The sequence below is a fragment of the Chrysemys picta genome, chromosome 9 (assembly GCF_011386835.1).
Source record: "Chrysemys picta bellii isolate R12L10 chromosome 9, ASM1138683v2, whole genome shotgun sequence".
Classification (NCBI taxonomy): Eukaryota; Metazoa; Chordata; order Testudines; family Emydidae; genus Chrysemys; species Chrysemys picta.
This window is the reverse complement of record NC_088799.1, coordinates 102,923,425-102,948,353: the sequence shown is the minus strand read 5'-3', so window position 1 is coordinate 102,948,353 and position 24,929 is coordinate 102,923,425. Positions and strand designations below refer to the sequence as shown.

General features: G+C 40.5%; 1 protein-coding gene across 21 annotated transcripts in view; it reads right to left on the bottom strand.

Annotated features, from left to right (window-relative positions):
* Positions 1-397: 397 nt before the first annotated feature.
* LRCH2 (leucine rich repeats and calponin homology domain containing 2) overlaps positions 398-24,929 on the bottom strand; it is a 110,479-nt gene continuing 85,947 nt past the window's right edge. For 13 of the 21 annotated variants that reach the window (XM_024099797.3, XM_008178962.4, XM_024099800.3 and 10 more), the window contains 6 exons: positions 23,425-23,475; positions 21,726-21,783; positions 19,752-19,864; positions 18,113-18,250; positions 17,719-17,796; positions 398-16,340 (listed from right to left, as the gene is read on the bottom strand). In XM_024099797.3, coding sequence (XP_023955565.3) covers positions 16,221-16,340; positions 17,719-17,796; positions 18,113-18,250; positions 19,752-19,864; positions 21,726-21,783; positions 23,425-23,475 — 558 coding nt within the window. In that variant the 3' untranslated portion in view covers positions 398-16,220. The remainder of the gene's footprint in view (positions 16,341-17,718; positions 17,797-18,112; positions 18,251-19,751; positions 19,865-21,725; positions 21,784-23,424; positions 23,476-24,929) is intronic. The other 8 variants (XM_024099798.3, XM_065556820.1, XM_065556823.1 and 5 more) reach the window with 3 other exon arrangements.

The window sequence follows — 24,929 nt, the reverse complement described above, 5'->3', positions numbered from 1 at the left end:
AACATTAGAAGGATTCAGTAAACACACAGATGAGTTGGCCCTCAAATGTACAACTGACAGGATGTTTGTTGGTCTTACGTAATATAAATTATGAATGATTCCACATCAGAAAGTCCTCACTTTCTTCACAGGTTATGAACTGTTGGTCAAACACATCATCACAATCTCCCCTACCCATAAGAAGGTCTTTCAATACACAAAGTATTGGGGCAGAAAAAAGAATATTAATTGTTAAGAGAACAAAAGCTGTGATGCAAAAAGTCTTCATTGTTGCCTCTTAAACATGAGTACTGGCCTTTAAACGAAGCTATGACTAAATAATAGGTAAATCAGAATTTGATAAGTTATATACCATCCACTATAAAAGATTAAAATGAATAACTTGACTACAGAGAAGTTATGAAACAGTTTGTATTTTATACATAGAATATGTACACTGGTATTGGACATGTGGGTTTTATCCATGCAAATTCAATACAAAACTATTTACAAAAAATAACAGTAGGATTGTTTTTCAAAGAAACATGTATATGTTGGAAGCTCTAGCAATAATGGAAGTCCTGAAAAAAGAGACGTAAGATACAGTATTGTACACGTAGGTGAACTTAAAAATGAGAGAAAGGGTTTACAAAACATGAAATGCAGAACAAATTAAAAACGCAATATCAAATAGTTGTATTATAACTATTTACACAATTTAAGCATTTGCTGCTACGTATATGATCACTGTCCAGATATCTGTCTCAGAATTACTTTGTAAATTTTGCATACATTTACATGTTGCTGATTTGGTTACACTGTGTTTTCTGAGTTTTGTAATCACAAAAAAAGGTACAAAACAAAATATCTGAACACGCACCAAGTGATAATTGAACATGGTTTTTAAGCAATCACATTTTCTTGGTTCTACAGATTACACAATAGTTAAAAGTTAATTCACATTAATCCCACACTATTTCACCAAACAATCCCTTTACAATGTTTGTGTGCGCACTACACAAACAGGACTAACATATGCATATACTGTAGATGCAACACAGAACAGCGGCAACTTGGAAATTCCCACTGTTGTGGCAATGCCCTATCCATGCTTACTACAGTACATGGGTTCAGCAAACAAAACTGTACTAATACTTACAAATAAAGGCTTGCTCCTGCATGTGCTCTACCAACAGAACTCCCAATGTTCAATGTTAATTCCACGTGGGGAGCAACATGGTCAGGCCCAAAATAAGAACTGCCATTCTGGGCAGACTTTACTGATTTAAAAGAAAAAGAAAAAAAAAAACATGAAAAACCCCACACTTTTGTGGTTACCTCCACATATTTGATCTGTCTGGCTTTATGAAAGTACTACACTTCCACTGGGGGGGAAGCCTTAACTTTGTCTTAAGTGCCAACAGATTGTTTTAAATGGGTTGCTATGTAGCTCAGTTATAAACACCAGGGGAAAGTCTAGTTTCCCTGAAGTCAAGGAGAGTTTTCTCATTGATTTCAATGGGGCTAGAATTTCACCCATCAGGAATTAATTTGTATTTGGTTTAATCAATTCCTCTATTTTAAGACTTGTTGGAAAAGTGAGGGAGAAGTTTTGTAAAGCTTATCAAGGACTGGCATTCTGATGCGTGGAACAGAAGGAAGTTTACTTAAAGAACCCTTGTTTTAAAAAAAAAAAAAGCTTAATTTTCATTTACTTTAAAAGCAATTCGACTATCAGTCAGAGTGACTCATGCCATCAAGGTTGTCACTGTTTTCTCCTGCCAGGCTTAAAAATGACCTTTAGGTGGTTTTATAAACTAAAGCACATTTAAAAAAAAATGATAAGAAATAAAGAAAATGACAGCGAAACACAGTGTCGTGTAAAACTACAATTTAAGACTTAACAGAAATGCCCTATAGACAGTATCTTTTAAAAATCAATCAATACAAAGCTTTATTCTATGAAATAAAAATTAAAACCATTGTCTGGAATTAAAATAGAGAAGCTTCCTTCTCAGTTTAATCACAGGGACAATGTAGAGAAAACAATGTCCACATTAGAAATAAAAGTGTAATGTTTTCTTTTCACATTTATATCATCAAAATAACTGTACATAAAACTTATTGTGCTTTTAAAAAAAAATCTGTGCATTTTATATACATATTTCCCCACAGGTGTGTAGAGACCTCTATAAATGCATTGTATGTATATTATGCTTAACTGTGTGTTGCACATGTAATAGCCAAGAGTGTTAATACTATTTCTTTTCATACGATTACAACTACTGTATAGTAGCTCACAAACTGGAGTCAAGAAGCAATCTTAACTCCAGGGAAATTTCTTCGTTTGCAGCACTGCACACTCCCCTAACAAGCATTCCTTTCATGAGTCCAATATGCCAGTATTTTTTTTTTTTGAGTGAAAATTATTGGAAACTGAGAAAACCAATTCTATACCTACTATAGCCTGTACAGAGAGATGTGGGACCAGAACTAGGAGCTGAGCCTTTAAACCATAAAACTATACTGCAATTCCAAACCATCTGCTTTCTTCTCCCAATTCGCTTCACTAGGCTAACCTGTCTTCTGAATAATCTGGTCTGGGATGCAGCCAGCATACGCCCCACTGGAAATTCTATGCCACACAAAAATTGCATATATTCTCTTGTATATAGACCATTAGAATTTGCCTTTACAATTTCAGATCAGAGTGGTGTTCCTTTATTTACATGTGACTTTTTTAAACGCCAGGCATTTCATTTTCAGCTGGAAGTTGTTGGAAATGACAAACAAGTGTTTCAAAATGCTCATTTCAAAAAAAGGATGCACCCCTTGGTATAACCTGGTGCAGAAAATGGTAAAAGAGGTTGCTTACCTGTAACTAGAGGTTCTTCGAGATGTGTGGTCCCTTTCTATGTTCCACACTTGGGTAAGCATATGCACCACGCACTAGTCCAGAGATTTTTAGTAAGCAATGTCCGTTGGTCCACATGTGCGCAGTTGCTCTCCTCATGCTCTGAACTGAGGGTATGAGGAGCAGTGCAGACTGATGCCTCTTCAGTTTGTTCTCTTACCATGAATCCAGTCATCGGCCACCACAGAGGGGTTGGAGAGTGGGTGTAAATACAGCTAGGGACCATACATCTCAAAGAACCTCCAGTAACAGGTAACCTACCTCCATTTCTTCTTTGAGTGATGGTTCCCAGGTCTATTCCAGACATGGAAAATTAGTAAGCAGTAGTCAAACAGGAGGTGGGAGCAAGGATGAAAATGGTATGCATGTCTAGTATGGCTGTTCCCACCGTTATATTTGCAGCACAGGTACGGACCAACACATAACGTCTGAAGGTACTGCTAGAGCTCCAGTAGCCACCCTGCTTGTATCTAGCAGAGTACATCTCAGAGATGCTAGAGAGGTTGTTTTGGCTCAAGTGGAGCAGGCACTGATCCCTTCAGGATGTGAGAGACATGCTAGTTGGTAGCAAAGATTCAGCTCGAGATCTTTTTAGAGAGTCTGTGCACAGAGAATGCTTGAGTCGTTGATTGCTCTGCTAAGGTGCTAAATAGTCTCGGTGGTTTCCGATTTGCTTTCATTCTCTCCACATAGAACACCAGTGCCCGTCGGACATCTAGAGAGCGAAGCCTACTCTCCGCATCAGAAGCGTTGAGGTTTTGGGGGAAAAGATGCCAATAAGTGGATGGTTTGTTTTATGTGAAACTAAAATTATTTTAGGGATGAATTCCAGGTACAGGCAGAGAGGTCTCTTTATGAAAAGTGGTATAATGAGGATTTGCCTTGAACATAAGAGTGGCCATATGGGCCATCTAGCCCAATATGCTGTCTGACAGTGGCCAGTGCCAGATGCTTCAGAGAAAATGAACAGAACAGGGCAATTTTGAGTGATCCATCCCGTTCCACCTTCTGGCAGCTGGGGCTTTAGGGACACCCAGAGCATGGGGCTGCTCCAATCATCCTGGCTAATAGCCACTGATGGCCCTATCCTCCATGAATTTATATCTAGGCTCAAAAAAGAACTAGATACTTTTGGCCTTCACAGCATTCTCTGGCAAGTTCCACAGGTTTACTGTGCATTGTGTGAAGTACTTACTTTTGTTTTAAATCTGCTGCCTATTAATTTCATCATGTGACCCTGGTTCTTGTGTTATGTGAAGGGGCAAATAACACTTCCCTATTCACTTTCTCCACACCAGTCATGATTTTATAGACCTCCCTCACACCCCCATTTAGTCATCTCTTTTTCACGCTGATCAGTCCTAGTCTTTTTACATCTCTCCTCCTATGGAAGCTGTTCCACACCCCTAATTATTTTGTTGTCCTTTTCCAATGCTAAGCTTTTTTTTAGATGGAGTGACCAGAATGGCATCAGTATTCCAGGTGGAGGCATATAATGGATTTATAGAGTAACATTATGATATTTGCTGTCTTACGTATCCCTTTCCTAATGGTTTCTAACTTTGTTAGCTTTTTGGCTGCCACTGCACATTGAGCAGATGTTTTCAGAGCACTACCAACAAGTACTCCGAGATGTCTTTCTTGAGCGGTAACAGCTAATTTACACTTAATCATTTTGTATTCTGGTATTTTTGTGTCCCATTAATTATCTTCATCTCACCAAGTTTCCAAGGCACCTGCTACATCAATATCCTCATTTAACACCAGGCAATTTAGTTCACCCACGTTGGTATTTAGACTCCTAGCATTTTTAGATAAGCACTTGCAACATTTGTCAACATTCAGCTGCTTGCTTTCATGTGTTCTATTTAAATGGGATTCTTAGGTTTTACTGATCCTCACTAGCGCCAATCTGTACTTTACTAACTTTTCCCTATCCTATTAGGATATAGAATATCCCCCTTAATAAATTCAACCCTGGGGGATGTCTCGGTCCAAAGCACGTGCTCCTCTGCACCTGTTGGCTTTCCGCCAGCCCTTAGTTTAAAAAAAATCTTCTCCAACTTTTTGAATTTGACATGCCAGCAATCTGGTTCCATTTTGGGTGGAGCCCATCCTTCCTTTCCCCAAAGGTTCCCCAGGTCCTAATAAACTTAAAGCCTCTGCTCCCGACACACTCTTCTCGTCCACACATTGAGACCCCACAGTTCTTTCTGTCTTCCCGGCAATGTGTGTGGAACTTGAAGCATTTCAAAGAATGTTACAATGGAGATCCTCAACATTAATCTCTGACTTAACAGCCAAAATTGGCCCTCAGGACCTTTCTCCTATCTTTCCCTAGGTCACTCACACCTACCTGTACCACAACCACTGACTCCTCCCCAGCACAGCAACATAAAACACACTGTCTAGATGTCTTGTGAAATCCACAGTCTTCACACCGGGCAGGCAATTTACCATAATATTCTCCTGGTCACCACAATCCTAACTACCTATATTTCTAATAATCTGATCCCACATTATTATCTGGTTTGTCCCAATAACTGGAGTTGCCTCCCCCAGTTGGGTATCCTCAGTGCAAGGGGATACCATGACATCATCTGGAAGGAGGGTCCCAAATATGGGATTTGGGATGTTCTCCTTCCACGAGACTTTCATCCTCCTTAACAGCACAGAGGCTGTCAGACTGGGGATAGGACCGTTCTGCTGTGTCCCTGAAAGTCTTGTCTGTATACCTGCCTCCTTTAGCTCCTCCAGTTCAGCCACTCTAGTGCCAAGAGCCTGCACCGGGTCTCTGAGGGCCACGAGCTGCTTGCACAGTATGCACACACAGCACCTTCAGAGCAATAAACTGGACAGCCCCACTCTGCTGCTGGACTTTTGACTCCTGAATGGCCTTTTGGGGAAGTGGGGATGGGAGGGGTGATGGTTATTGGTCTAAGTTTAGAGTATGTTTGTTAGGTATATCTGCCTCATACTCCCTCAAAACTCTGTTTGCTGCTCCCACTCGCTAGGCTCCTCTGGTTGCTTAGGAGCTAGCGTTTTAAACCTATTCTCCCCGAGTTAGTCCTGCTCCCTTGTCAACGGAGTCCAAAGGGGGTTAGCATTAAAGGATTGCAGGCTTGGGCCTCATTAGTGAGCTCCCAGTCCAGCCTAGCTGGCCGCTTGGCTCAACATGCAGCCCCCCAAATCGACCACACTATAATCTTCAGTCAAGCAAGCACACAACAGACAAACTCACCCCAAGGATCACACAGTCTTGCCTCTCATCTCAGAACACCCTTGCAAAACTCTCATTTGCTGCTGTTTGCTAGTTGTGGTTAGGCTTGAGCTCCCCCAGCTCGCCCACACTTCTGATTGATGGGATGGCGCCTAGGAAGACAACTTTCATCGCCAGGTGAGACACGGAACAGGTGGCTATTGGTCCAAAAGGAGGTCTATTAAGTGCTGACAGGACAAGATTGAGATCCCATTCTGGTGTTAATTTCACCACTGGTGAGAAGGTTCTAACGAGCCCCTTTCAGGATGAGTTGTTGGATGACTGAAGATAGTATGGCACTCGATTGGAGGACTGGAGGATGAAAGGCACTGATTGCTACAAGATGGACCAGATGTCTAAAACAAGGGTTCTCAAACTGGGGGTCGGGACCCCTCAGGGGGTCGCAAGGTTATTACATGGGGGGGGGGGCACAAGCTGTCAGCCTCCACCCCAAACCCCGCTTTGCCTCCAGCATTTATAATGGTGTTAAATAGATAAAAAGTGTTTTTAATTTATAAGGGGAGGGTTGCACTCAGAGGCTTGCTATGTGAAAGGGGTCACCAGTACAATAGTTTGAGAACCACTGGTCTAAAAGGTGACTAGAACAGTCTAAAATGACAGGAATGCCAAAGGATTCAGGAGATAACTAGTGCTGGGAGGATGGGTTGAGATCTTCAGGAAATCCAAGATCCAGAACTGTCTCCAGCCAGTTGGGTGTGATGAGGATGACCTCTCAAGGGGTCCAGGTGCCTAGTGCAGTGTGATTGTACACAAGGGCTCCCCAACCCTCGAGTGTGAGAAAAGGAACTCCCACACCAACTTTTTCTGGGTTCCCCCACCAGGCAACAGCAGCCGGGATCTTGGCCAGGACTGTTATTCAGCATTGATGTTGTCTTTGTCTGGTGAGCAGATAGACTGAAACCAGCGTTATAGGCAGCGGAGGTGGAGCCCAGTAAACAGTGTTATGTGGGTGCCTGAGGCCATGTTGCTTAGATGGGAAAGGCAGACCCTGGCTGTAGTCTGAGGGTGAGCTGTTTTATCAAATTACTCATGGTGTAGAATCTCTCTATCAGAAGGTAGGTTCTTGCCGAGTCCAGAGTTGCCGTTATGAAATTTATGATCCTTGTGGGAATCAAAGTGAATTTTTGTTGATGCAGACTCCCAGGTAAGAGAAGAGGTGGCGTAGGAATAAGGTCGCTGACTGGACTTCCCTGCCAGATCTGCCCATCAGCAGCCAGTTTTCGAGACATGGAAAGACTGTAAAGCCATCCCTTCTCATCTGGGCCACCATTACCCTGTATCTAGTGTACACAGGAGGACTCCGAAGTGATAAAAATCTTGCCCAAGGAAGAACCTGAGACATTTTATGTGGTACGTGTGAATGCCTAAGTGAAAGCAAGCATATTTCATGTCAAGATCTGTGAAGTATGTTGCCTTCTTCCTGAGAGGGGATTATTGATGCCAATGTGATCATGCTGAATTTTAACTTTCAGACGAAGACAATTAGTTGGGGTAGGTCAAGAATTAGTCTCTATTCCAGGGCTTGGCAACCTTTCAGAAGTGATGTGCCGAGTCTTTATTTATTCACGCTAATTTAAGGTTTCGCGTGCCAGTAATACATTTTTAACCTTTTTAGAAGGTCTCGTTCTAGAAGTCTAATATAATATAACTAAACTATTGTATGTAAAGTAAATAAGGTTTTTAAAATGTTTAAGAAGCTTCATTTAAAATTAAATTAAAATGCAGAGCCCCCCGGACCGGTGGCCAGGACCCAGGCAGTGTGAGTGCCACTGAAAATCAACTCATGTGCCGCCTTCGGCACCTGTGCCATAGGTTGCCTACCCCTGCTTTATTCTCTGTTCTTTTGGGGAACTAAGAAAACTGGGCAGTAGAATCCCTTCCCTTGATGTTGAGATGGCACTCGTTCTACGGCTCCTTGTTGGAGAAGAGAGTCCACCTCCCGATATAGGATTGTCTCATGAACTCGGTCCCTGAAAAGAGGCTGAGAAGCGGGTTTGTGGGTAGGAGGTAACAAACTCAATCGTATAGCCTGAGTGAAGAGTTTCCAACACCCACTTGTCTGTTACTGCACTCCAATTGGGGATGCAATGAATAAAGTGGCCACCAAATACTTGGGGACAGGGTCAGAATAATGAGGCATCAACACAGCAATGCGGACCTTGCATGTCTTGTCAAAAGAAACTCTTGGGCAGGAGGTTGGAATCAGCTGTGTTAGACCTTGAGGAAGCTGTGTACCTTGGTCTCTGTACCCTCTGTCCCTCATGTGGTGGTTTGTGAGGGGGCCATCTTGGCTTGTACACTTGTTTGTGGTGCTTCCTGTGGGACAAGGGTATAGATGTCCAGAGAGCGAAGTGTTGTTCTCAAGTCCTCAACAGAGTGAAGAGACTCATCAGTCTTTTCATTAAATAAGTTAACTTCATCAAAGGGCAGATCTTCAAGGGTACTTTGCACTTCCCAAGAAAAACCTGAGGACTGTAACCAGGATTCTCTCCTCCCAACAACTGAAGTAGCCATCTTTCTGGAATCAATATCAGCAGCATCTACTGCAGACTAAAGAAATGTTTTGGCCACAAAGTTTACCCTCATCAATTAGGTTCTGGAATTGGGCTCTATCCTGCTGAGGGAGTTTGTCCTTGAAATCAAAAAAACTTCCCTTAATTGGTGAAATCATATTTTGATAAGAGGGCCAGGTAGTCCGCAATTTGCAATTGAAAGCTTGAAGAGAAAACTTCTCCCCCTAGGAGATTGAGGCATTTGGCACTCTTGTCCAAAGGTGTCCTCTTGGGGTGTGGCTGCTGAAGTCAGATGCTGAAAACAAAACTTGCTCCTTTAAGTGGAATGAAGTAGTGCTTCTCAGCCTTTTTTGGGCGGAGTGGGAGTGCATGAGGCAGGAATGTGCTACACTACCCTGGCTGGATCCATAATGACTGTTGACTGGGAGGGCCTCTTGACTTGGACCTGAGGGTTGCAAGATGTCCAATAACCGTGCTGAGACTCCTGAACCTGCTTGAGCTGCATCTGGCACTAAGACACCACTTTTTGTGAGAGTGGTGATGGGGTGACTGCTTAATTTAGGTAGGATGATGCGAGACGGCCACCGGAACCACTAGAACGGTCAGATCTGGCTCAACTTCCTCCCCCTCACACTCCAAAGGAGCTGTTTGGTGTTGGGTAGGAGAGAGTAGATAAGGTTCATGCATGGATCAGGGTGCCAAGAGTAAGTCTCCTGGGGCCCCAGTAATGCCATTGCGAGAGGTCAACTGATTGGGGGGTGGACCCGCGGCATTAGGAACCATCGGTCCCTTGGAAAGTCATACTTTGACAGAGGACTGAACCCTGTTTTCCTGGAAATTCTGTCCATACTTGCCTCCCTTTGTAGATGCAGAGGTTCATATGTAGCCTCTTACTAATCTGATGTGAAGTTTGGTTCCTGATCAACCATTGGAAGCGTTGATACCAATGGACGGGTACTCAGGTTCATGTATGAGAGAGGTTAACTCCGTGCCCTCAAGATGGTTTCTTCCTCTGGTATGACGATCTCTCTAAATAAGGTTGGACCCAAGAGGGGAGGGGACTGAGGACACAAGAGTGAAAATATCCCCCAGGGAGACATAGGTCTCAGACTACCACATAGTATAGGGTGTTTTGGTGGTCAGGGCCACTGGATCCAACACTTCCCTGGTTACAGTGGACATCTGATTTTTCTGAGACTTGGTTGGTGCAGAGTCTGATCTGGATGCTGAAGGCAGTGGATGCCTGTCTTTTGGTTTCTATGTCGGCACCGAGATTGGTATCAACAGATCTGTACTCCTGCATGCCACATTCTCCTGCAGAGGTGGTTTACCTGGGCCTAAGTCCTTAGGATCTGTGTGCAAGGACTCACCCGACTTGGACGGAGTTGGGGAGGGATCTCTTCAGGTAAGATTTTGAAGAGGATCTTTGCCCCTGCGCATGTGAGAGTGCCCCATGCTCTCATGAGAACCCTTTGATTCTTTAGCCTTGCAGGTTGTAGCCTCAGCTCCTGAGTTTGTGCTCAGAGGGATGGTGCCTGTTGATTGAGACTTGTGTACAGAGGGGGTCTCCCCAGTCTGGATGCAACTGGGGTCTCATGATTTTTTTCCCCCATGAGGTTCTTTCTCAGTGTGAGTGCTCAACCCTCATGAATTTGGGGAAAGCGTGGTGGATGCTGCACGTAGCAGGGATGTGAGCCTTGCCAAGACAGTAAAGTCAGCATTGATGTTCGTCACCCACTGAGGAGGAGTGGGGGGCAGGAAACAGTTCTTAAACCCTGGGACTGTGGGCATAGTCCTCACCCTTGGAGGAGAATTTCTCCAACGTAGGGAAAAAACTAACTAAACTACACTATACAAATACTACAACTCGAAAATATAGTTTTTAGTATTTGCACTGAGAGATTGAAGAAAACAATCGAAGAAGCTGTGGATGCAGAAGATTCCACCCTCAGGCAATGTGGAAGGAATTGGAGAGGCATCGGTCCACACTGCCTCGTATGTCCTTGGTTCAGAGCTTGAGAAGAGCAATTGTGTATGTGGATCAACAGACACTGCTTACTAAAAATCTCCAGCCTCAGATGCATGGTGCACACATGTACCATCACTCGAAGAAGCAGAATGCCTAACCGGTGCAGAATTATTTTTAACAGGAAGAAGTGCTAAAAATCTTGTAAGAATTACCAGTGAAAATATAAACTAGAACCTACTACACTGAGACAAAAGTTAATCAGATTGTATCATGGTAAAAGTAGGCCTTTTAATGCAAGTGAAGGCTTGACATTTTGTCATTTTCCAAATTATGAAAAACATGTTGGGGAAGTTGGAATTTGGTAAAGATATTTCTTTTCAAGACTTTGCTTACCAAATAAATGTTTTATCATTGTCTCTGTGTTGGAATGCAGACTTATTTTGAAAAAGCCACATTAAAATGCAGCCCTATATTATGTTTTGGGATTTAAGAAAATATCAAAAGGAAACAACGTCAGAGCTTACGTGATCCTTTACTTCATTTGCACACGCTCTGCCTGTGAACACCAGTAGTTTTGAAAATATATTTTAAAACTATCATTTCCTGAAATACTGGGGAGAAACATGGAACTTCTGAGGTTTAGTGAAGACAATCACCATCTTGTCAAAAAATGATCAAAATTGAAAATATTTATGGAATACATGACATCTTAGCATGGTTTGAATCTGGCCATGGATTTTAATGCCAATGTTTTTTATTTTGGAAGAGAATTGCCTCCAAGTCACCAAACATTAAAAAAAAAAAATGCAGTTTTCACTATCGTGAAACAACTGCTGATAGTTCCCACCTCCACAATTGAGGCTATTTAGCTTCTTGTGGTGTAAAAGTTGTGCTCCTGAGGAATTCTTTTCAAAATACTGTAGGCTTTTGGTTTCCATCAGATCAGACGGTGAAATCTTGGTCCCATTGAAGTCACTAGCAAAACTCCCAATAACGTCAATGGAGCCAGGATTTTACTCAGAATCCTTACAATTCATGTCACAGTTAAAAAATTATTACTATTTCCTTCCTTAATTTGTTCCTTTATACAGTACATTATTTAGGGCCCTGGTTATGTTATGGAAGGGCTTTAGAAATCTGGACACAACTGAGGCTTTTTGATGGTCTGTCAATGACTTGCACTCCTGTGTGCCATGCCAATCAAAGTCACAGATCTAATCAGTCCAGCCTTTAATTATTTATATGTAAACTATTGAGACACTTTAGTAAGTGTATTTCTGAGACAGTTCGAAGTCATTCAGCCACCTTGAACTAAGCACTTTATAGCATGTTTTAAGTAGTGGCATGAATCACTTAGAAATGCCTTGGGTGAAATATCTTATTCCTTAAAGGACAAAACATTCTTACATGAGACATTGGAGCCATCCAAATATCCTGCCAATCTTTGGGGGAAGAGAAGAAACATACGGGGCTAAAGAAAACATATTGATATGTTCAGACACAAAAATGCATCTTATAGTTTTATATTATCTTGGGGTAACTCGGCTTTGAATGCTCAATAATCAGTATGTGAGTAACTCCTAGGATAGTTAAATCATCAAAAGGCAATGAGTGAGATTTCCTAAAGCTCTTACTGTTGGCATAAGTCTATTCCTATTCAAGTCAAGCCAATGCGGAGTTTCTCTGAAGCTCCTAGCAAAAAAGGACCCAATCTGAGTAGCCAAAGAAGGTACTACACAAAATGGAAACACAGTGTTTCAAACGTGCAGGATGTTGGGATCTCTTCACTCCATTTGATGCCTCAGTGCACAGCTGTGAGGCAGTTTCCCACATGGAAAAGTAAGGAGGAAGACAGACTCCTGGGAGCATAAGAGGGTGAAGTTAGTGGGTCTGTAAGCAGATACGGTTAGCAATAGAAATAGATAATAAATAGAAGGATTGATGATGGCTTCTTATGATTAAAGACATTTAGAAACAACACTCTAAACATGCAATATTAGTTAATTGCACCTGCTAAGAGCATCCTTCTATGGGCTGCTCTCCCCTTGTCTGCACGTGGAAGGAGGGAGAGACTGCTACTTCCACCGAGTGGGCTGGGCTAACACAAGGGAATGGTCAGGCCCTGCCACACTGCATCCTGCTCTGAACCCTGATTTCTGCATGGAAATCTAATATTCATTCAATATTGACCTAAGGAACCTTGCCCTTCCCTTACCCGCCAAAGCTGCAGTTGTGGGGTTTATTTTGAATTCTGAGGTGGGGGAAAAAGATGTGTTGTAGACAGCAATGCCTCCCCCATTTTCAGATTGGAGGTATTGTTTCTTCATCCCTTAAAACATGGAGCCATATTAAGTCCTTTTTCAGTCTCTTCTGCAGCTGCTACTACTCCTGGGGGAATTCTGCACCATTGTGCAATGCAGAATTCATGTTCTGGGCAGAATTTCCTTTTTCCCCTGCAGAATTGGTGCTGCAAAGCTGCTGGCTGCCACTAGGGGCCAGCAAAGTCCAGCTCTCCAGCTTGCAAATACACTGCTGGGGGGAGAACGAGGGTTCTGGGCAGCTGTGGTTCCCAGCACCCTGAAGGAAGAAGATGGCATACAGGAAACTCCATACAAGCCTGGGACCCGGCGTCAGACTGTTTTTCCCTCTGGATCCCTGCGCAGGAGGAGGTGCTTTCATGGGTAAAAAAAACACTTCTTCAGATGCATGGAGTCATGCATCTGAAGAAGTGGGTTTTTTTACCCATGAAAGCTTATGCCCAAATAAATCTGTCAAACTATTTTAAGCTATTTAGGGAAAACTGTGCTAACTTTTATTTATTTATTTTTAAGTGAAACTAGTGTACTACACTGACAGCTAGATTTTAGTGTTCAAATTTTAAGTCAGAATGTTATCTTCTCTTGACATATTGCAATACTCCACAAGGGATAAACAAAAACTAAGTGACTAGAAGTGGTCTTAAGTGAGGATTGCACTGTATTCAACAAACTTTACAGAGGAAACTTAATTCCATCCAGAAAACTGAAGTGTCGTTCAGGATTGGTGAACGTATTTAAACATTATCCAACTTAGACTATGGTTACAAAAATCTTAAAGTTAATGTCTTTGCCACCAGCAAGTCTATGGTTAACACTACTGGAAAAGGAATTGCTATTTTTGAGGTCAAGAGGGTATGTATAAAAAATTGCAAGATAGTACAGTTCTTAATATGGAACATTTTTCCTTTTTTTGAATGATCAGGTAATTCTTCAGCTATTAAAATACAGCAAAAGTAGCAACCAAAAATCTGCTTACTGAACTAAATGTGCTTGTTCATTGTAATCTCAACTAAATTTATTCTTTTCCCCTGATATTGCATTTATGTGAAATGAGAATACATTTACCCATTCTTTTTTAGAATGGACCTCTCTTATGAATATGAATTAAGATAAACAATAAAAAAGGATAATTCAGAGGAAGATAAATGAAACTACTTATTTTAATGGCAGATTATATTGAGCCAATTACAGTTTCTGCATGAGTACCTGTTTAAATGATATTTTTATGTGTATGATTTTGTAAAGGAGGGCATGGCTTTTTTTTTTAAAATGAGCTGTATTTGAGAATGCACTCTATAAACAGAGTATGTTAACAAGAGCCCATGAATTACTTTTATTTCAATGGATTTTAGTTAAAGAACATTAAAATTATTTTATCTTCTAAATCTTTTAGCCATCAGGATTATAATTTTCTTCTCAACTGGCTTTAATGCTTCAATTAAAGAGAGTAAGGAAGAAATAAAACAATATTTTCTTCCCCATTCCTTTGCCAAATGAAATGAAACAGCTTTAGGTCAATTGGCAACAGAGTACAACTTAATTTTTTTACATCATCTGGCACACAAGGTTTTACCCTTGGTCTAAAGTAACAGTCTAAAAATACATCTGAGACATAATCAGAAATGTTGGGCTCTGGGTAAGTCACATATTTACTTAGACGGTAAACTTTTTTGTTTGGGAGGTAGGGAAAGAGAGACAGAAAAAAAGGATGTCAACTGCCCATCATTCTGAAAGTTCTCAGAACACTGGGGGAAAAATATCAGTCAGAAAAGTTGTAGAATCGAACAAGTACTTAAACCCAGAAGTTCGACAAAGCTTCTGTTGCGGGGATTTAGTTTATTTTATTTTATTTTTTTTTACATTTGTCCCCGAGAGTTTGATATTCTCAGCACAGACTTAACTGTTTATAATTGGTGATACTGGTGCAAATGAGAAGCATTGGTGCAAAGTGATGATGCGGTATGTCATGCAGGTGATTATTTCCAAAATAAGTCCCTCTCAACAAACGTGTAAACATTGAGAAATATAAAGATTCCTAGCTTGAATTTTTTTTAATCTAACTTATGGTGATTTGTTATTGTAAAAAAAACTAATGCAAAATCAGGGACGACGTGATGTAAAATACTGAAAGTCACAGCATAAACCTGAGATTTTGGCAGCTTTATCAAAACATCCTTAATGATTATTATGTATGCGTCACTAGTCCATATATTTCTTATTTAACTATGGACATCATGGTTTGTCTCAAACAAGGAAAATAACTCAAAGTGACAATTTTTGTTAACAATACATTAAAACAGAAGTGATTGGGTATTATCAAATTAAATAGCATAAATAAAATGTATTTACATTATTTTTCCAATCATTAGACAACATAATCAATTAAATTGTGCAACTTAAAACACCTAACACCAAAAATGTGAAGCATCATTTAAATCTTCACATATTACTGACCTTACGAAAAATTAAAATATTTTAAAATTCCCATTGTATCTATTTCAGACAAAGAAATTGCAAAAACGTTTAAGACTATTAAGAGTTATCAATTACACAGGCACTTCACATGTAAACAATCTACCGTACAACTGAAAAAATAGTTTGGCACAAACTTAGAAGATTGGAAAAAAACACCTTTTTCCTATATAATGTTTTGTGTAATTACCATACATCCAACTAAATACTGGAGATGTTAGAAGTATATAAATTACAGTCAGAAGTGCAAGAAATAAACTCAAATATAGAGCTATATGAAACAAAAATGGATTAAATATGATCTGTCACTCAGATTTTCACTATCATACTGTAGCTGGTTTTTGTTTTATCTTTACATTTAATCCAGATGACTGACAAACTTTTTATAGTAGGGCTTTGTTTGGTGTGTGTGTGTTATCCTTTAACAAACAAAACTAAACAACATTTTCAATGTAGTAAAAAATCCAGTTTTTAAAAATAATATCATGAAACATTAATGGGAAACTTGGAACTTGTATTACCTGGACAGAGAATCTGATGTTGTTAAAATCTCTTGTGCATCCAAGTTTTAAAACATCAGTATAACTGTATATTCAGGTAACAGTCAGTTTGAAATCAAAGTTTTACACGTCCCTCCAAAATAAGGCTCTGTCTAAAGTGTCTGGGCAGAAACTACTTCTGATGGCTTGGATGTTCCCATTGAGGAAGCTGAATTGCTTGGCAGCAATCTAAATCAATAGATCCATGATAAGTTGTCTGGTTTCCAAAAGTCACGTTACACAGAGGAAAGCTGGGATGCTTTAGATGAAGGTAGTTCAAGCAGAGCCTGAACTGTAAGACCAACTTTCACTAGACCCCTTTCCTCCAAAATGTGATGAGGCAGGCAAAGCCTTTCCTGAAAAATAAAATGGTACATGCATCATGTTTCAACCATTCTGCACAGCTCGAGTAAAAAGTGTACTTTTAGAAGACTTCAACACTCAGATACCTCACTATGACTGATTAGAGATCTATGTAGAAATCTTCTCTGGTCAATAAGTTTGCATATGCATCTATCTCTACAGCAAATTTTAAGTGCGACAAGGTGCTCAGAAGTTAATTATATCTCACATAAGATCTGATAATTGCAGTGTGAATAAACTACACACAAATATAAATTAGTAAGTTAGAGCAAAACAAAAACTAAAGAGTGTCTCATTAAAATGCTAAACTAAGAAGAAAAACACTATTTCTTAAAAGCCTCTGATAATGTATTGAAGATTTAGGGCCAGACTCCCCCATCTGTTTCCATAAACAGAGTGAGCAAAATGGAGTGAGGGTGGGGTAGTGCTGGTCAGTGGCAGACTTCTTCCGTCCTTGTCCTTGCAGAAGCTCCACTACAAGTTGTCTGTAGGGAGGACTAAATTTGCTGGAACTCAAGAATGAATCCTCTCCCACCCAAACCCATAGGAATTCTCTTATAAGCATGACATTCAACATGAACCCCTTTTCTCTATCGAAGTGGAGCCATTGGTAGCAGCCAGTAGGGGAGTCATTGGAAACATGACTTGTGCAGGAGTTGTGCGGATATGGAGGGCGGGAGCAGAAGCACAGGGCTACAGCTTAGGAACTATGGTTTTCAGGGTTAAGCCACCTTCCTGTCCTACTGAGGTGGAGTTCAACAGCCACTGTCACAACAGTCATGTGGCTACTGCAAATACAAACTCATGGAGTTTCCTGTCCCCTAATGCACAGAAGAAAATTTGGCCCTCAATTTTTCCCTTCATGGAGGAGGTGGAAGAATGAGCATGGGTAAAATGAAAGTGAGGGAATAGTAACAAGAACTAGAGATGAGCTAGTAGAGTTAAGAGCCATGCAAGCTTCTTCTATGTAGCTCTGTCAATGCACCTTGTGATCTGCAAAATCCCTTTCATTCTAGTCCAAGATCTTTCCTAGGCAGATATTCCCATTCATGCCACAATGTGCCACTAAACAAAGGGTTTCTGAAAAACACACACACACAGCTCGTCTATAGCACTTTTCACCAGTAGATCTCAAAGCACTTTATACAGAAGGTCACTATAATTATCCCCTGAAACTGAGACACAGGGAAGTGACTTGGCCAAGGTCACCCAGCAAGCCAGTGGCAGAACCAGGAATGGATCACAGGTCTCCCAACTCCCATTTCACTGCTCTAATTACTAGGCTTTCTAGATAACCCAGAAAAGTAAATGCTAACACATCTTGTCTGCGATTATTAATAAGTATATCAATCAATAAAGTGATTAGTATACCTGTGGCACGCCCAATTTTTTACAAGCATCAAGAAAGTTTTCAACATTTCTTCTGCACTTTGCCATACTGAGTTTAGGCTGTAAAGATAGGATGTTAGATCTTTGTTACACATTTATAAAAGGACTTTATAATTATGATGCAAATTCAATAACAGTTGTATTAGAAATCAAGCGAAGTTACAAAACTAATTTTTTAAGGACTTGGTACATAACAGACTGCTAAACCCTTGAGCCTTAATGTAACACCAAATACTTGCTTATTGCATCCTGAAATAAAATGAAAATTGATAATATAACCATTTAAAATAGTGAAGATAATTCCCAATTTTCTAGTGCTGAATTCCAATAGTTTGCTTTCACTTCAGATAGAATAAAAATGATGCAGATGACTCACCACTGCTGGTGATGGTACATGAATACTTGCAACAGAACGTGGCCTTATGTGATTGGCTAAATGGCAAAGAACAACCCCATCCATCAATGCTGCTCCAATGTCATCTGGCAAAATGACTTTTAACCTCGATTCAAGATTCTGTAAAATAGAAGAGGCGTCCATAGTAACGATAGTATCACTGTCAAGGAAATTTTGATTTAATTTAAAATCCAATAATCACATACATTTAAAAATGGCAACACTAACCCTAAACTGTTATGCTACTGGGTACCGATATTCTCTGTATAATTAATCTGCTTTTCCTCAGCTGTTTTGAATGATGTAACTATGTTCACAGGTATATCGAGGTAGCAGCTCATGCAGCTGCTACCATGGTGCTCTGTGCACATGTGCAGATCAGCTGTGAAAACAAACCTACTGCTCCTGTCAAAGCCCATACAACGGACAGCTTGCACATTCATTCTCTGAAGGTGAAGGATCTGTAGGTTGAAATGTCACACTCAAAAGCAGCATCAGCTGCTGGTGAAGATATGGAGGCTGTGGGTTTGATACATGCTATTCATGGGAGGCAACTTCTTTTTTCTACTACTCTGGGGGTCACACCCACAGAGAGAGAGAGAGAGACAGATAGTTGGAGTGGAAGCATATTTTGGGGGTTGGGGTGTCACCCACCCGACAAGTGATAATTGAGTGGTGAGGGGTGGAAGTACCTACACTTGTGTAGCAAGAGAGTTGGGAGGAAGGTGGAAGTGCTTTTCACCACACAAATTACAAGCCTTCATGGAGAAAGGGGCAGGAAGCACACTCGATCAATCCCCTTAGGAGCAGTGCTTCTCCTAAACAGCTTAACTGGACTTGAGCAAATTGCTGCTACAGCAGGAGCTGGAGCTGCTATCATGGTATTCTCTAGAATATAGATTCAGTGTTTAACTGAAATCTCTGTACATGATGTGCCCTTTAGACGTGTGCAGCCTCTGATGACATGCAGCTGGGAATCTGAGGAGGAATTAAAAATATAACTAACACAACATCAAGAAGAACTGACTGTTCTAAGTTTCTGTTTTATCTAACCATTATTTAGTAGCTGCATAAAAAAGAGTTACACTTTTTTAATAATTAAGAATGTAACTTACAAAATGATTTTCAGAATAGAGCCATATAGGAAAACATTTATTCAAAACACTGAAATTTAGATCCAACATGGCATTATTCACACTCTTTTCAGCTAAGGTCCTTCCCACCAAAGCATGTCTGATGATTCAGGGATGATGATTCGAAATCCGGGACCAACTCTTCAGGTACATGCCAGAATGCACAGTCAAGTGGTGGGCACCATTCTCCTTGTGCCATGTTACAGCAGCATTTGGCTCTCAAGGGCCAAACGTATGGCCCAGATTGACATGGTGATGGGGCATCCCAACTGCACTCCCTTTCCTAACCTGGTAGGAGAGATGTGTTGCATACAAACTCCAAAGATGGAGTTACAATACTGCAGCTATCACCCTTGCACTGCCTGGGCCACGTAGATAGGTTTTACAGCAAGTACAGGCTGGTGGTGCAAAGAAAAGTAAGCGCACTGCACGCAAGGGTGTGCCCCCCCCCCCAGCTTGAGCCTAAACAGCAAGTCATGGGAACGTACATTGCGAAGATGTCTTATTTGTTCCCTTTCTTCCCTTAAATGCTCCATTTTCCTCCTCATTGTAAATCCAGGGTCCACTACTCCAGAGTCCTGGCGAGAGGAACGGCTGAAAGCTGTTATAAAACAGACAGTTGTCAATATTTGGAACACCCCCGCTATGGAAAAAAAAATCCACCAGGAAAGTAAAAGAGAAAAATCACAGTTATTGAAATGTTAAGCAGAACAAGTATGTTCCAATGCTATAAAGTGACTACAATAACTTACGGCTCAATGGGCTAGCGGCTACATGTAGTCTTTAGGTGTTAAATTTTCAAGGGGAAGCACATAGGCTCTCCCTTCCGATGTCTGCATTTGTGCCTAGAAATTAGGTAGGTAGCAAATCTGTCTGGGTACATAACTATGCTTTCTTTTTTGACAAGGTAGACCATACTGGTTTTTGAAAATATCTATTCTTACAGCTTTTTAGTGTAGCCCAGCATAAACCTGTTGTGGAAGGAACTCCCTGAATTTATTTATAACCAGTAATAATTAAAATAAATATTTAAAACTAGGTCACCGGAGAAAGTTTATGAAACCACAAGTTACGAGTATGAATTTTCTTATTAATGCTGCACTGCTGCAAGGGAAAGGACAAGGTTAAGCATTCTAGTTTGCATTTGATTTGTCACTCTCCACTATCAAAAAAAACCCCTTGCAGGTGACTTTTATTATTGATTATCCTCATACTTGCAAATACCAATATCTTTGCAGTATTAAACTTGGAAGAATTTCCATAATATTTAGAAATATTGTAACTTATTACACTTTTAAATTTAATTCTTGTGAAAACCCATTGAAAGAGGTTCTAATTTTTTTGGGTGGGGGGTCATCTTAGCAGGAAAGAATCTAGACATCCCCAATAATGAGCATTGTATGTAACTTGTTCCTAATGCCAACACTGGTCCTGTACATTTTATGACGTGCATGCTACACGTAAAAGATGTGTATTCTCATCTTAACCACCGAGCCTATGGAAATACCCAAAGTATAAACTTCTTAAAAGGTGGAAGTCTTTTTTATAATACACTGTACATTAGAGAGTAAACTGTCCACAGAGACAATAAATGACCAACTGCAGAATGCATTCTGATACTGAGTGCTTACAAGCGAGTATTAACAAAGAACAAATTTGTTAAGACAGCAAAAGATTGACCTGAATGCATATTGTAAAGTAGTAAGGCAAGCTTTTCCTAATGAGCTCAGAAACTCCCAGATGTTCATGTGAAATTCTTCCTTGTTTGGCCAAGGCGGCATTTCTCAACTATACTTTAAATGGTTACTATATAACATGCATATGACTGATGCAAATGTCAGAAGATAGCACGAACTAAAAATATTTGCAGCCTTGCTTCCTAGTCTTCAGAAGATCTGCTTTAACCAAGAGGAGTTAGCAGCTGTCTGGAAATGGCAAGGGCAGGGCAGCCGAAATGTGCTGAGCCTAATGATTTTTGGCAAACTCTGAAACCCCACATATTGTTTCAATGGACACTAGCCTGCCAGCCATTGATTGCCAAAGGCAGTTCTGCATTGTTTTCCCCCCTACAGAGGACGGCGAAAGACACAAAAGAAATCAATAGAGCCCTGCAAATATTTGCTTTACATCCACGGATATCTGCATCTGTGGATATTCGGACCATTTTTGCAGATCCGATGCAGATACAAATTTGGTATCCGCGCAGGGCTCTAGAAATCAATGTAGCAAATAACTGCAATTTAGAGACAGTGCAGTTATGAGCTTGTCAGAGCAGCTAGTCATGTCTCTTCCAACTGTACACTTGCCATAAGTGAACCGTGGGCACTGTACTGTGCAGTGACCTCTCCCCTTCTATTTGTTCCAAAAAGTCCCAGTCTCACATTTCTGCTGCCCTTATCTTCAGCTCCAATGTGGGAAGCAAGATCTGCTGTGGCATACTGTATTAGATAGCACCACCTTACCTGACCTAGGTTTGAGACCAAACGGACCATGAGAGTTACTGTCTGTCCTTTCATAATCCTGTTAAAGAGAGATAATATATCAAATTTTCTGCAATTTTCTCCAATTTTTGATGAAAAATTAAAAAGAAGTTTTCACACCCTAAACTTTTGTTTCCATGATGACAAGAGAACCTGCTTTAACTTAGTTGAAAAGCTATAATGAGGGGGAAGACATTTTAATAAGAAAGCAGCGAATGAAGACTCACCATCCACAGATGAAAGACATAAGCCTCTTCTAGGCACAAAAGTGGCACAAGTTTAACTCAAATCTGTTTTTAAATCAATGTAAACTAGTGCAAGTCTCTGCGTGGACACATTTATAAGCTAGCTGTGAACACTAAGGGAATCCACACACAAGCTGGGATCAATTTAACTAAATCTATCTAAAAGCCAATGCTAGTTAACTTGGTGCCACTTGCATGTGCAAGCCAGGCCAGAACCACTTACAGAACAATGGGAAATGACAGCATGGGTAGGTAATCGTGGAATGAGCAGCTTCCAGGTAGACAGCCACTAATCCAAGTCTGTCTCTCCCCTGCTCAGGACCGGCCCTAGGCACCAGCCCACCAAGCTTGTGCTTGGGGCGGCATCTGGAGGGGGGCGGCGTGGTGCGGTGCTCCAGCTCCGGGGAGAGCGGAGCCCCGGCCGGGCACTCTGCCCTCTCCCCCCCCGCGCCCACCCCTGCTGCTGGGGGGGTGCAGGGGCGGCCGGAGGCTTTTTGGCCTGGGGCGGCAAAAAAGCCAGAGCCGGCCCTGCCCTTTTGCAGCTCAAATGGAGGGAAAACAGACCCGGAGGGATTATCTGTTTTCAAGAAGAAATAACTTTCAACAGCTGGGACAGTGGCCTCTCCCATCCCAAAAGGTGGCGAAGGGAAATTCCAACTCTTCAGTCCCCTGATGTGCTTGGAATCTTCTCCCAGCCTCCTACCTCATGATCCCTATCTGGCAATGGGTGGAAACCTTCAGCTTCATTGGGTGTCTTTTCTTCCTGGGTCAGTACTGTAATGCAGCTGACTGCCAGGGAAACATCATGGTCAGACCACAAAGGATTTTCCTTCCTAACCCTCAAACAACCAGAGAACCACACTGCCCGGGTAAAAGATGCATAAGGCAGTCATGACTGTGGGGATGAATCCCCTTAAATTAGAGGGGGGGCCTTTTGCAATTCTGGCTCCTCTATGGACTCGCTGAGGTCCAAACCATAACTTGTTTTTAAACTCTCTAAAATGCTACACATGTAGGTAGCCTGCACTCTGTCTCTGTTCAATATGGCAGCTATGATTTCTCCCTTCTCAGTAGCTATTTTCATCAGCTAGAGTAAGAGGCAGAAAACAAATGCTGCTTTCTAATACACCAACCTTTAAAAAAAAATAAATCAGAGGGAGCGAGAGATTTTATGCTAGTGGAGGCAGGACAAGTTAAGGAAGTTAACAAGGAATCTGTCCTTGATTCCTACTTATTTCTGTTTTTAAATTATTGCACAAGTGCATAATATTTTAATTCAATTCCTCTTTCAAAGCAAAGCCCATTGATTAACATTTTCTGACCTGTCCAAGAGTTGCATGTTTTTGCACAGTGAACCACAATGAAAACAAATTAGCGCACACAGAAAATGTTCACTGAAAGAAAAAAAAAAAACAAAACAAAACACAAACTTGTACCTCAGATGATACAGGAGACTGTGGGGACACATTAGTATTATCACTGTCTTGCTAAAAAGAAATCAAAGAGATGAAATTATAAAATGAAAATTATGGTTTTGAATAGGTATATGAAATTATGAAAATGCATACAAAAGACACATGCAACATTTTTTCCTCAAGTGTTGGGCAAAGTGGTAGTGACTAAATTAAAAAAATTGCAAATCAACTAAACACACACGTACAGCAGCCATAATTTGACAAAGGGTTTTCCCTGTTGTAAAACATCTTTAACTTGAACACCTCAATACATGGGAAAATGCCTAAGTCTATTATTCAGTAAATACGTTTCAATTTGATATATTTCATTTTGAAGCTAATGTTATTTTAAAATATAGTCCTTTCATTTAGTTGTCAAATGTTTAAGTCACAGAGCACACCTTTATCTATAAATATTATTTTGGAAAAGATCGGAACTAGTTACTGCAGTTTTCCTTTAAAGATGGTCACAAAAATAGAATGTAAGTTGTCACTGGATCTTTCCTTGAGATCCAGCTTTTTCTACACTATAAAACAATTTCCCCCCAGATTTTAACTTTAGATGCATCTATTAATTCACACTTGAGTAACTATTGCAGTTGAACTGGTAACTGCTATAATAACCCAAAGCATTCCTTTGTGTGTTTCCATATTGTTAAAAGACATAAAAAGATAAAGGAAGACTATTTCAGCCACCCTGACCTTGCAATTGGAAAGGTAACTGACAACATTATGGTTTGCCAGTGGTTTCGCTTTAAATATTTCCAACAAGAAATGAAAGACAAGACAAAAAAAAGGAGGGCAAAAAAATGAATTTCAAAAGTAACATTAACTCTTTATTTACTATACTCCAGACTTTCAAATGCGAGGTCTGAGTGCATTTAGTATTAGCTAGGGCTGTCGATTAAATGCCAGTTAACTCACGCGATTAAGTTAAAAAAATTAATGGTGATTAATCGCAGTTTTAATCACACTGTTAAACAATAGAATACCAATGTATTAAATATTTTTGGATGTTTTTCTACATATTCCAATATATTGATTTCTATTACAACACAGAATACAAAGTGTACAGTGCTCACTTCATATTATTATTACAAATATTTGCACTGTAAAAATGATAAACAAAACAATATTTTTCAATTCACCTCATACAAGTACTGTAGTGCAGTCTCTTTATCGTGAAAGTGCAATTTACAAATGTAGATTTTTTGTTACGTAACTGCACTCAAAAACAAGACAATGTAAAACTTTAGAGCCCACAAGTTCACTCAGTCCTTCTTGTTCAGCCAATCGTTAAGACAAACAATTTTTTTTAAATTTACAGGAGATAATGCTGCCCGCTTCTTATTTACAATGTCACCTGAAAGTGAGAACAGGTGTTTGCATGGCGCTTTTGTAGCTGACACTGCAAGGTATCTGTGTGCCAGATATGCTAAACATTCATACGCCCCTTCATGCTTCAGCCACCATTCCAGAGAACATGC